The 12,275-nt window shown below is 39.0% G+C and overlaps 1 protein-coding gene across 1 annotated transcript in view; it reads left to right on the plus strand.

Moving 5' to 3' along the window:
• The window catches only part of wdr46 (WD repeat domain 46), a 14,597-nt gene extending 4,301 nt beyond the window's left edge, over positions 1-10,296 (plus strand). The window contains exons 3-14 of the mRNA XM_008289521.1: positions 1,273-1,353; positions 1,450-1,562; positions 1,671-1,758; positions 1,869-1,930; positions 3,253-3,357; positions 3,506-3,656; positions 4,443-4,678; positions 5,960-6,113; positions 8,510-8,657; positions 8,904-9,094; positions 9,196-9,309; positions 9,412-10,296. Of these exons, the coding sequence (XP_008287743.1) occupies positions 1,273-1,353; positions 1,450-1,562; positions 1,671-1,758; positions 1,869-1,930; positions 3,253-3,357; positions 3,506-3,656; positions 4,443-4,678; positions 5,960-6,113; positions 8,510-8,657; positions 8,904-9,094; positions 9,196-9,309; positions 9,412-9,531 (1,563 nt within the window). The 3' untranslated portion in view covers positions 9,532-10,296. The remainder of the gene's footprint in view (positions 1-1,272; positions 1,354-1,449; positions 1,563-1,670; positions 1,759-1,868; positions 1,931-3,252; positions 3,358-3,505; positions 3,657-4,442; positions 4,679-5,959; positions 6,114-8,509; positions 8,658-8,903; positions 9,095-9,195; positions 9,310-9,411) is intronic.
• Positions 10,297-12,275: the final 1,979 nt, after the last annotated feature.

Here is a 12,275-nt window from a genome sequence, read left to right on the forward strand (position 1 = left end):
GGAAAGAAATTCGTATCAGGGGTAAGAGAATGAGGGTGGTTGTTGTTGTTAGACTGGTTCAACATCTGGATGCCACTGTCATTTATTGTGTATTTAATCAGTGACAGCAATAGACCAAACTTAAAACCATCTTAATAACTAACTTTATGTCTTAAATATTAACAAGTGATGTCCTTAATGATTGTGTAGATTCTCAGTCATCCAGGTAATGATAATTTTAGGAGCCACTGTAAAGAGCATGAGGACCTAACAGAGGAGCCCGTTAGATTTTTACTGAGGCTCCCGGGATGTGATAAGATTAAGATTATAGGTATATTCAAAGTGTTATTTGTTTTGTACGCTGCTGGACCTGGGTACAGATTTCGTTCCCTCATGTCTGAATGACAATAAACTGAACTGAACTTATAAAGGAAGTTTAATGGGTTTAACAATTCATGAAATTAACAGTTTAAGTAGTTTATTTTCACACCTACTTTATCCTTTTTTGTTTCTCTTTAAGTAGTTTCAAAGTTGGAAAAGATAAATTTGTACCATTTGGCCACAGTCATTGTAATTAATCCTCCCTTCATAACGGTTGCAATATTTTTGTGTAAACAGTTTTTGGGAGGTGTGACTTTATAGTTAGTGTTACACTATACTAATAGGTGTTTTTAATGCAGTACTTGATTCCCCAGTTGAAAGGAATGGGGATGACAAAATTTTAAACACATCACAGTCTAACATAATATAATTGAACAGCAACACAATCTTCAAAATGTGCATGTTGATGAATTGACAAATCTCTGGACCTGCAAACAATGCATTGTGTTACCTTAATAAGGGTATAATTTAAATCAGGATTATTTTAATAGTTAAAACTCAGCGTACCGAATACACTGGAACACTGAATGTAATATTTACATGAGGTAAGACAGCATGTTTCTTTATGGCTACACTGTTCCATAAACTGGAAATGATGTTGATGACTCTTTGTTTTTTGGGGCATTTCCCCCAAATTTTGTCAGATTTATTTCATGTGTTTGGAATTTGTCTGTCACTTTACAATATTCTTAAAATTGGATTTCTAATGGGGCATCAATTTTGTATGCTTTCAAAGAGAATTTGTTCTCTATTTCTCTATTTTATATGTAGCATTAATACCTATGTCCATTTTTATACTCTAAATTGATATTATGAGTATCATTAATAATTCTCCCAGTGCTACATCAATTTGCTTTAACATTATTCACACCTAATTTGTATTGTGCTAATATTGTCCTCATACTCTGTCAGAAATCAGACCCTTTCCCAGGTCCTGCTCCACTTTCAAAAGACAGGGTGCAGAAATTCAAGAGGAAAGATAAAGTGAAAAAGGTAAGCACCGAAATGCCTCTTATGTGCAAATTTTGGTAAGTGGAGTTAATTGCTGTCTCTGGCAAATACCTCATTTTGTTGTTCTTCTCATTCTAGCCTCGTCACCAGCATTTCAAGCTGAGAGACATGATGAAAAGATCAGAGGAAGCCTCAGAAATGTCTCAGAAACAAGCTGCTCGGTTTGACCTCCTGCTTCCAGAGGACGCTGGGTAATTTCTTCTAAAACATGTTAACTTCTTTCCTGTCATAGTACATGCTGTGACAGAGACTAGGGAATGAAAAACGTTACCATAAGCTGTGTTTTTCTCTAATCTCAGGTTCCTAGAAGGAGATGAAGATGAGGACACATGTACAATCACACAGGAGGATATTGCAGAAGCAGTGGATATAACATCTGGAGCAAAGGTACGGGCACCTTAGTTAGATACATATCTCTATGATTAATATTTTCAACCCACAACAAAAACAACAACAATACTTTTACTAATGCTCATTTCTTCTTTCTCCTTCCTTAGTATTTCAATCTGAAACTCTCTCAGTTTGGACCATATCGAGTGGATTACAGCAAGACTGGACGGTCAGTATCACATGCTCCACACTCATACAGTGTAGCAAGTGTTTGACTTGTGGTTGCTTTCATGTTATTCATCTTTACAAGATAAAGGGAGATTCCAGATACTTAATTTTTTTTGTCACCTTACCACAGTTGTATTTGTGGCTGTCTGACAAATGTAAATTCTAAAATTTAGCCTCGTTTAACTTGTTTAGATAATAAATGGCTCCTTAGCTTTGTACTCAACTATGTTCACCAGCAAGAAGGAGCGCTACCGCAGGTCCTTCATTCCAACCGCTATCAGAATCCATAACATGTTGTAGTTCTTCTCTCCATACTGCATATTTGTATAATATACAATATTATACCCACATTTTCCCACATGCAATATACTCCTTACCATGTGCAACATATCTCCCTGTTTTTATTTCATTTATCGTTTTTATTTTAAATCAAAGTATCCAGGGCTGCAAGGTGGCTCCATGGTTAGCACCATTGCCTCACAGCTAGAAGTTTCCCAGTTTGCATTCCAGTTAGGATGCGAGGGGTCTCATTTATCATCAGTGCGTAGAAAAGATTCTAAATTCTGTCGTACGAATGGAAGTTAGAGTGTGCATAAGCACAAAAAAAGATCATTGTTTATCAAACGTGCATACGTGGGTCGTACATACATCAGTAAGGCATCAGTGTTGATAAATCCCACTTGTTCTTAACCTCCGTGCTCGTGCACGTTACCTTCAGAAATGCCTCCAATTAACCATATATGGCAACAACACACCTCTTATAAAGCAAGTGAAGATTTATTTTTTCCTCACCTGTCGTCATCATCGTGGTAAAAAGGGCGAAAACGAGGAACTTCTCTGAAACTGAAATCGAGGTACTTGTCAGCGAGATTGAAGCAAACCTGAAAATATTGTTTGGTGCGTGAAATGTTGGGATAAGCAGCGAAAGGAAAATGCTACATGGGACAAGATAACCACCGCAGTGATTTCTGTTGGGTCAGAGGACAGATCACCAGCAGAAATGAAAAAATAGTATCTTGACGTTAAGATCAGTACCAAAAAACGCATTACAGCCCATAAAAGAGAAATGACTGCTACTGGAGGAGGACAAATTAATACTAAACGTTCACCTAGTGGATAACCCTGATCACTACAGATGAGATGTTTTAATAACCAAAATAAATTGTACTACAGAGCTGAGACAAAACACTGGAGTGGAGTAATAAATCATTGTGGGGCAACACATTTTACATAAAGACTCATTTGAGCCACCTGTGATCTAAAGATAATGATTAACGTGCATTTCTATGTTTGAGTTGTGTGTATGTGTTCTCTTTACTTCAGTCACCTGCTGCTTGGTGGGAGGAGAGGCCATGTTGCTTGTGTAGACTGGCAGTCCAAACATCTGATGTGTGAGATAAACGTGATGGAATCTGTCAATGATGTAAAGTAAGTCACTCACCTTTACTTTGTGAAGTGCCTCACAAAGCACAGAACTTAGTATATCACAGTCATGCTAGCTACCAGCAACTGATGTCATTTTTATTCGAATTTCAACATCCTCTCTAGGCTAAAACATATTTCTGCCTTCATGTAGGTGGCTCCATAGTGAGGCTATGTATGCAGTGGCTCAGAAGAAGTGGCTCTACATCTATGACTCAAATGGAATAGAGCTTCACTGCATCCGCAAATTCAATGACGTCCTTCGCATGCAGTTCCTCCCCTACCACTTTTTGCTCGCAACAGCGGTGGGTTCCCTCAAACCATTCTGATATGATGTACTGCGTATTTGTATTTTCACAATAACCAAAGTTGTCTTCTGGTGAATGCTAAACTGATGTTATGTTTTTTTTGTTTTCCTTTTTGTTAAAGCTTTTATTCATTTTTCCAAGGACTCATCTCAGTAGGATTCAATTTTATTTAATTTTTTTAACAAAAGACCTGATTAAGAGGGCAGCAATTAGATACAGTTACTGTAATGACAAGAAACAACACCAATACCCAGAGACAACATAAAGAGATGCCTTTAGATGCCAAAACAAAACACCATCTTAAAGAAGGGACATTCTGAAACTGTTTCTGCCTATTTTTGTTCAAATTTTGACAAATGACTGCCTTAAAATGTTAGCCTCAGGAACTGTTGGAAGGTAATTTTTGTAATGTGCCTGTAGATGCACAGAAAATGGTCACTGGATTGTTTTGATACTGAAGAGAACTTAAAATGTTGTGATTCCCAGACAAGTTTTTGAGTTATAAAGAGCATCTTTTTCTGTGATTCAAACTGGTTGTTTGGAAATTTTCACAATTGACCTGAAGATAGTTATGTTATTGGGAAGTTTACGTCACACTGAATCTAAAGATATGTGTGTCATACCTGTTTTCATGTCTGACTAAATCTTGATGATTTAAATAGAGTAGCAGTCTTGACACATTGTCTGTGCGTCACATTTCTAACAAATATAAAAACAGCTAATTAAAAGCAGATCTTTTAAATCTGACTTCAACAATAATCTTGTTCTCACTCTCGTCTTCAGAGCGCTACAGGTTTCCTGCAGTACCTGGACGTGTCGGTAGGAAAGGAGGTGGCGGCCATCTGCACAAAGAATGGCCGACTTGACGTGATGTGTCAGAACCCTCATAACGCCATCATCCACCTGGGCCACCCCAACGGTACAGTCACCCTCTGGTCACCAAACCAGAAAGAAGCCCTCGTCAAGATGCTTTGTCACCAAGGCGGTGTGCGCTCAGTCACTGTGGACAAGACTGGCACGTGAGTTACATTAAAACTGTGCACCTGTTCTACACAACAACATGGATATTGTGTTTCTTTTAGAAGCATGAAACTGTAAATTCTTATGTCTGCATGTGTTGCGTCGATGCTGTTTCACTATAGCCCCAGTTTAATCATTAAGAATAATATGTTACTTCATTTTATGAGAGTGCATTAATTCCTCTAATCACTGACAAAATTACTGCCCACCTCCCAAAGATAACATACAGTGCTGCCCGTTTATTATCATACCCTCGGTCCAGGATGGAATTATGACTGTATCCAGGATGTGCCAGTAAGTGGGCTGCAAAATTAGCGTATTGAAGTGTCTGCAACGAAAACTGGATCTGTGTGACGAAAAACAGGGGTTTATAAAGCCAAAATGGGAATGTTTTCACAAGATTAAAGAGACAGTTTCTTTGAAGATCAAGAAATGTTTATTCAAATGGAGCTTTTTGGTTTTGCTTCAGTGAAATTTGACTTTTGTCTGTATGAAAAGCCACCCCATCAATAAAAGTTATTTCCTTTAATCAGAGGTTATACAGAGGATTAACTTATCATGATTAACTAGCTAAGCAGTTCAGTTATGAGTGTTGACATGCTCTGCAACAATGCGATTCTCTCTGATGTGCCCTAATTAATGTCAGTGTGTGAATAACTCAGTGAAGCAGATCTCAGGTAAGCAGGTCACTGACAAACAAACACATTGCCTTCCACGGCTAACTGGGGTGTGATAATCTGCCATGCATGACCGACGCTCGGCCCGTGAGCCATAACGATCGGCCAACCATGACTTCAAACGGGCAAAAGTTATTCCTGGAATCAATTTCTGGGAATTTGATTATGACAAAAAACGGGATTATGACATTATTCTATGACAATGAACGGGCTGTTTTGCTGTAGGTTATATAAGAAATTATTCAGGACTTTGATATTTTATGATTAAAAACAGAATATTCTATAAAGCGGTATAACGTATAAGTGGGCAGCATTGTAATGTTGAGGATTCTGCTCTATACGGTGATGTGTGATGTATCATGATTATTTTACAATGACAAACATGATTAAATTCTGGATACACCCAGTAATATTTTATTATTGCAACTTGTTATTTATACCATCCATAGCCGGTGTCACAACCGTGAGGTTAGCAGATTTGCTGAAGAAATCAGTAAATGGTTGAATAATTACTTCCTTTTTTTTGTAGTTACCAGTGAGCTGCATTTTCCTCAGTGTCCACCAGAGGGCAGCCTGTTGTTATGATGTCCTGTTTTTTGGCAGATACATGGTGACATCTGGTCTGGATAAAAAGCTGAAGGTGTACGACATAAGAGCCTTCAAACCCCTCAAGTCTTACTTCCTCCCTGCTGGAGCTTCCTGTTTATCACTGAGCCAGAGAGGACTGCTGTCTGCAGCCACGGGGGATATCGTTCAGGTCACGATCACATCCACACTGAACAGTTATTGATTAGTCATTGAAAACCGATCAGCACACGGGAAGTGCATTTTACATTTAGATCAGTGAACACAGCTGGATACGAAGGATGAGCAACAAAGCAGCTTTAATGGGAAACGTTTTAACCAGAGACACACAAAATAGAAATTTAACAGTAGAATACCCGTCTTCCACTAAGAAGAACCAGGTGCTAGTTCTGTGCTGGTGCTAGTGCCAGTGTTTTGCTGGTTCAAGTTATAGCCACGCCATACGTCACTGCATATGTAGCCATTTACCGAACGATGCTCGTACCACACAGAAGTCCTCATAAGACTCCAGACTAACTTTTTTACTGGTGCGACCAACTTTCTCATTTGGTTGCACTTCTCACCTTGTCGCAGGCAAAACATATGACTTGCTGAACATTGCGAGCGAAAAACGACACAAATCACCGCTTGTGTGTCCCATTCATCGGTCTCGGTGGTCACAATAACCCCTCCCCCCAGCCCCAGTTTTTAGCTCTGACCCAGCAAAGAGTTGGTGCCTAAAAAACGACTGGTTTTGAGAATTGGAGCCGGTGCTTAGGCGGTGGATAGACAAAGAACTGGTGCTAAGTCAGGCTCTGGCTCCGAACTAGCACTGGCACCAGTTTGGTGGAAAAGGGGTAGCAGTGGTATTGGTGTGAGTAAACAGTTTAAGAGATTTGTGATTTCATGAAAATGATTCAGGAGGTTTTCTGTAAAGAACTGTTTGATGTGGGTGGTAATTCTAGAGAAAACAGATACACATTTCTGGGAGAGATAATAATATTTCATGTTGATTTTATAAGGAGTCATTAATTACAGATGAATTTCCTCCAGACAAAGTGCTTCATTCAAAACCAAATAAATATTCAATTGTCTTTATTTACTACTAAAAGCTTGAAACCCTATGTATTAAATTGTGTGCTTCTCTATAGGCAGATTTAACATATTTGCGTATCCAGATCACATAATTGTTCTACGCTATCCTTAGTATGGGATCTGTATAAAATAATGATATCTTGTTGAACTGCAATGTGATCTATGCAATAGAGCTTTCTGTCTTGTCATAGGCACAGGGGAAACACATGTCATGAATAACGCATCCTAATACATGACAGAAGATATCTGGTGTGAAAAGTAGCCTTTTCTAGAATTGTTATAAAAAGAGAAAAAGACATTTTTGTCTGCTGACACGTTTGATGTTGTTGCTTTAAACCTCTCAAGTCAGCAGAAAGGAATTCATTAAGCTCTCTAAGGACCAGGGGTGGGAATTTTTATTTCTGACTTACTTTTGTGTTGCCAAATATCCGAATATTTGGTCGCTCTGCTGGTATCTGGATAGCAATTTTGATATCTGAATATCCCCCTTTTTGTCATAAATGGGCCGAATATCCAGAGACCAGAAATTGCTATTCGGACCAGCCTTACAATTTCGGTAAACACTCTGTAGATACCACGGAAAGGAGAGATTATGGGTTACTGAAAAACTTCAATTTTACTCTGCCTGGATGTGGTGGCTGAAATTATGTTATTTTACTAAGCTGTGAACATTTGGCTGCATTTCTGCTTAAAGCCTCCTATTACTTTCAAATTTACTGACATCTTTTATCCTTGCGTTCCAGCAATTTAAACCTCCAGAAAATATCATAATTAAAATCGTTACCCAAGTTTATGTGTAAATAGCAATTAAATAAAGCTGAAAAAAATATGTCAATGACTTATTCAGAGATGTTAAACATTGAATGGGGTCAAATTGACCCCAAAGATAATAGGAGGGTTAATGTATGATGCTATAGTTACCTCAACGGTAACTGGACTGTCACTACTCTGTGCGGTTCCTTTGAACAAAAGGCAAAAGAGCATTGTTATTGGAACCTGCTGTATTACAGCTGTGTTACCAATACACTCTATAAACTGTTTAGCCAGCACAGCCATCTTAATTCACCCACACAACTCCTGTATGTGCAATACTTAGTGTTACACATACTGTAAGGCAATTTATCAACTACCAAATCATAGTTAAGACTATAGTCATAATTGCAGCTACAGTCTGTCTCACTCAGCTTCGACAGGCTTCACTACTCATTTATCTGACTGCAGCAACACACACGGCTGAGCCATATACAGCTGAGATTGCACCAGCCGTTTACTCATAATTATGCACTACCATATCATGTTACAGCTCCGCCTTTTAGGAGGTAATTTAAAAAGTTATCAATGAGAAACTAAAAAAAAAAAAGTTTAATGACCTGTCTGGGGCTCTGCAATTATATTTTAGATGTTGTTTTAAAAAAAAAAAAAAAAAAAAAACTGGCTTCACATAAAACACATTGATAACCTTTTGCCTCCATGTCAATTTGTGTCTACTTGCAGGTGTACAGGGATGTATGGAACGCTCCGGTAACTAAACCCTACATGGCTCACAGAGTTCGGGGATCAGTGTGGGGGCTGCACTTTTGTCCCTTTGAGGATGTCCTTGGCGTTGGACACGGAGACGGTTTCACCAGCATGCTAGTACCAGGTCAGACTCTATTTCACATTATACCAGAAGTTGTAAAATAACTGCAACTGTGTCAGAGTGAATAGATTACCACGGGAAGTTTGACATGAAAGTTGCGGTTTTGCTTGTTGTTTGTCTCTTGATGCATATGTCAAACTGCAAGAGCTGCCTTGCTGAACTCAGTGTTTATATGTTTTATTTTTTTAATGCAGGCATGCCTTTTTGTGTTAATTGAACTGCTGCTGTGTCTCCCGTTGACATTCACAGGTGCGGGTGAGCCCAACTTTGACGGTCTGGATGCAAATCCATACCGCAGTGCCAAGCAGAGGCAGGAATGGGAGGTTAAAGCCCTGCTGGAGAAGATCCAGCCAGAGCTCATCAGCCTCGACCCCACTGAGCTGGGATACGTTGATCACGCCACCTTCGAGCAACGGCATCAAGACAGAGTCCAAGCTCTGGTCAGCGTTTGGAAACATCATTACATTCAATATTTAGGATACAGATACGCACATTTTAAAATCACAACACCCTCCTAAAATCATGTTTTATCTCATTTCAGGGCTATGATCCACTTGCTAAAGAAAAATTTGTTCCCAAGTATAAGAAAAAAGGTCGGAGCTCTGCTGGTAGCGTTGAAAAGCGCAAGAAGCAAGTGGCTCACGAGGACCAGAGGGTAAGTGGGCCAGAATATGAGATAAAGTTTGTTAAAGCCCACATTGATTTTTCTGCTGTCTGAAATCCACGACTGATTTCTCTTGACTTGTTTACCCCTCAGGAGGTAATCAGGAAGACTGTGGAGGACAAAATGAAAATGGAAAAAGAAACAAAGGCGAGAGTGAAGAAGAAGGCGGCTCTATCTAACCAGAAATCTGCCCTGGACAGATTCAAAAAATAGAAAAGGAGGGCCCTTTGTGGAGCTCAAGACCCAGTGACATTCTGTGGGCGTGACCTTTGAACTTTACATAAAGGAGACAGTTTTGGACACATTGCTCCACTGTGGGAAGAAAACATCCAGCTGCAGAAATTCAGGATGCAGCTAGCGAGTAAGGTCTTGCATTCTGATAGGCAACAGTTCATTTAATCAATGCTGAGTGCATTAGTAGGGCAGCACTATTGAATGTCTGCAGCCTGAAGCACTTCCTGCACGGGGAGATAATGTGATGTTCTATAGCTGACATGGGTGTCATTTAGAGTTTGTGTTAAAAGTGCAGTGTGTAGGGTTTAGTGGTCTTGCAGACTGAGTTCAGGGAGGCAGCTCTTGTTGTTTGTTTTATGCATCAAGAGAGAAATGAGACAACAAGCGGAACGACAAATTTCCAAGTAAACGCTCCTGGCATCGCCTTCCCTTCAGGCGTGTAGGAGAACCTGTGGCGGCTTGTTAAAAAGACAAACAACGCAAACGACACTTTCTGGCCAGGATTTGTTTTTTCTGTACAGAGCTATCGTAGAAAGACAGCAGTGCAACATAACGGACCCCATGGAGGGGAACCTGCTCGCTCTGGAGATATTAATTCTCATTTACAGGTCATTTCATGTGATGGAAACACAACCGTGGATATTGTATTTCATTTCTGCTAATAGAGACCCCTAAATCTTACACATTGGACTTTTAACTTATTTTTTCCTCTGCCTATAAATAAATTTTTCTAAGATTTCTGAACATCTCGAATTGAGTTTTTTTGGTGCCTATTAATACATGTTTTTATATAAATTCTAAAAAAATAAATAAACCTCTGAATTCATACAGCTACTTGAAGTCGCAACTGAACATCAAAACATGTAAGAATATGTTCACTGCTGTCAGCGCTGTGGTTACTTTCATAATTAAATCATTCATCATCTGACAGCCGCTATTACTTGACCCTGCATTGCTCACAATTTTTCAGAAAGCATATTTGTGAGAGGCCTCTGGTACAGTTGCATAGGGGCAAAAGGAACACTGAGCGGGAAACGTCTTGAGCAATTCCGGAGGCCGTGTTATGACTGCATCTCTAATAAAAGGTCCTAATACCAAGTGTGAACCTTAGGAATGTGGTTTCTGGAGTCACTTGCTCATCCAGTCATTAAATATTTTAATGGAGCAAGTGACTGGATAAATGGTTTTGAGTGTATTCTTTAGTTAGAGGACATATTGTGGGAGTGCAAATGCATTCAAAACAGTGAATTGCCAGTTCACTTCTCAGCAGGCCACGAACTTGACAGTGTGTTACTCCCCTGCTCTCTTCATCCGGTCTTCCTCCACTTTCACTATCTAGTAGGTTGAAGATAAAAATTCTAATGAATCATTTGAAATAATATTTGTAGCTCTTGTAATTAGGCATATTTATGTGTGTAATGAATAACTTTGTTGCAACTTACCAGGAATTCATTCATTCATTGGTAGCAATGAATAGTTAATAATGGTCTCAAAATGAAACTGGTGGAATTTAAATGTCTTGAAATGTAGAAGTCAAGCAATAACTTGACCACAGCTGTAATACCTGTTAGCAAATAGTTAAATGTCCACATTTCCTAACGTTTGCTGCTGCCTTTGTCATGCACCACCTTCAAGCTGATCTATACACACACTTTCTTAGATCTCATGCACATCTTTTTTCACTCACATGCATATGCTCCCATGCTCCTCATTTGTTTACTTCTGTTCTATGTTATGTTAATGTGTCTATTTGTGTCTGTAATGTGCATGTGTGTGGCCTCTTGGCCACGTCATGTTTGCAAATGAGAACTGGTAAAATAAAGATCAAATACGTTCAGGAAGAAATAATACGGGTTTGACTACAAAATGCATGTTTGGTGTTGGAACAAAGCAGATCTGTTTTGGTTCACATAGTGGTTTATTGGTGACTACATATGATTCGTACATGTATTTCCTGAGCGTAAAAACACTTTCTCTCTTAAAATGATCAATGATCAAAAAGCTATTTCAGCTTGCCATAGCAGACACAAAATCCAGTCCGTACATGTCAGCCCAAAGCTGATTTCACACCTTTTCAGTTTAAACTCATGATTACAGAGAAAAGTTATAAATGATACTGTTCAGCTTTGTGTTACATCAGTTTCACAGTCACTGGTAGCGGTGTCAGCGGAGGAGAGAAATTCCCTTTGCTGTCTGTTTTCAGAAGTGGCCACATACATCTCACTGTATCCAATTTCGGCGCTCCAGTTAATGGCTTGCTATTCCAGTCCCCATTATTGAATTACAACATTAATTCTTTTCATTTACTGTAGTCATAATTGGTTTAGCACATAACAGCTTTTGGTGATTTGTTACTCCTTTTCTACTGGGGTATATGAAGCCTGTGATTTGATATTTATTGCACTATATTTTGGAGACATGCATTTCAGCAAATGGACTACTATAATTGAAGTACCTGGTAATAGATTACACAGATGTTAAATAAATGAAGGCAGCGGCCTATAGATGTCAGACATTGTGTCAAAAACACTGTTTGAATGTGTATTCATCACATAAGCAGCTGTATTTCCTCACTGTATATCAGCATGCTAATGCTTGCTCTAAATCTACAGTTTGTGTAAGTGTAATATTGCAGGATGCTGTAACAGTCTAAAGACAGATGAAAGAATACTCTGACAGCTCTCCATGCTACCAGCTGATTAACCCCTTTTTTGAAAAAAAAA

This window comes from Stegastes partitus, unplaced genomic scaffold, assembly GCF_000690725.1.
Source record: "Stegastes partitus isolate 25-593 unplaced genomic scaffold, Stegastes_partitus-1.0.2 Scaffold620, whole genome shotgun sequence".
In the NCBI taxonomy this organism is placed as follows: Eukaryota; Metazoa; Chordata; class Actinopteri; family Pomacentridae; genus Stegastes; species Stegastes partitus.